This window comes from Cyprinodon variegatus, unplaced genomic scaffold (genome assembly GCF_000732505.1).
Source record: "Cyprinodon variegatus isolate N-32 unplaced genomic scaffold, C_variegatus-1.0 Scaffold1814, whole genome shotgun sequence".
NCBI lineage: Eukaryota > Metazoa > Chordata > Actinopteri > Cyprinodontiformes > Cyprinodontidae > Cyprinodon > Cyprinodon variegatus.
In genome coordinates, this window is record NW_015152267.1 from 36,846 (window position 1) to 38,047 (window position 1,202).

At 37.2% G+C, this 1,202-nt stretch overlaps 1 protein-coding gene across 1 annotated transcript in view; it reads right to left on the bottom strand.

The window, feature by feature from the left end:
- The window catches only part of LOC107104597 (MARVEL domain-containing protein 2-like), a 12,138-nt gene that overhangs the window by 3,725 nt on the left and 7,211 nt on the right, over positions 1-1,202 (bottom strand). Inside the window, exons 3-5 of the mRNA XM_015404628.1 lie at positions 765-964; positions 515-686; positions 341-391 (exon numbers count right to left, since the gene is read on the bottom strand). Coding sequence (XP_015260114.1) covers positions 341-391; positions 515-686; positions 765-964 — 423 coding nt within the window. The remainder of the gene's footprint in view (positions 1-340; positions 392-514; positions 687-764; positions 965-1,202) is intronic.

A 1,202-nucleotide genomic window follows, 5' to 3' on the forward strand; every position in this document is an offset into this window, starting at 1 on the left:
CGCAATGCATCGCGATGCATCGCAATATGTCAAGTATCGTGATGCATCGTGATAGAATCGCATCGTGGCATATGAATCGTGATTGGAATCGAGTCGTGACTTCTTTGGCAATACCCACCCCTAGTTGGGACCTATTTGGGGCCTGGTGGTTTTGGCCCTAAATTCATAAAACATCTAAAATGCGAAGAGTTGTTTACATGCGTGTGTTTTACTAAAACTGCTCCCATGTGTATTTATTAACATGTCTGCCATTTTGACAGACGTCTGACTTCATATTCTTCAGTTAGTTTTAGGGAAAACTTTCTCGTTAAAAGCAAAATAGTTCATCTTTTGTACTTACATTTCTCTTCTCTTGATATTTTTTTAATATATTTTGAATCCTCTGTTGATCCTGTTAAGTAAACAGGTACAAGATTAGTTTTCCGAGTCTAAACTGGATATCTTCTTTACACTTTTTGTCAGAAATTTTTTATTGTGAAAGTGGTTAATCAGTAGGGATTTAAACAAGTTCTACCTCCAGGCTTTTCCCTTTTCTGGGAAGATGTTCCACCATAGCATCCAGCTCACTGAACTTCTGAAGGGTGGTGATGATGTCTCTGTGAAGGTCCTTGTACTCTTGATACTGGTCATTAAAAACAGCCTTGTACTTTTCCCGTTCCTCTGCAGATCTGATCTCTGGATACTTCCTGTGAAGAAAGTGGATGTGATGCGAATCAGATTTCTATAGGAACAGAAAAACCTTTTTTGTTTGGGTCTGGACTTACATTATAAAGTCTGCAATGACATGCACCTCGGGTGTGTAGTTGGACATAGTAGATCTGTTAGGACTGATTTGGGATTTATGGACCTCAGGGGACTGTTCACACTTATACTTATCATCTTTATTCATCAATTTATCTGGTTCATCCCTGGATGATAGGTTGGTTTTAAGGGGATTTAGTGAAAGTGAATGGTTAAAGTCACCCTGCAGAAAAGAGAAAATAAGATGACTATTTTTGAAACATGAACCAACAAAAGCAATCTGATATGTACATAAATATTTTACCTTATATTACAACAAAATAACTTAAATTGGAAGGAAACCAGACTTTCGCTTGGTTTTTTTTTTTTAAAGACATTTTGACATCCAGCCAGAAGTCTTTTAACCTGACTCCATTGAAGTAATTTTGGGAAAATGCGAAAATACTTGATAGCTGATTGGC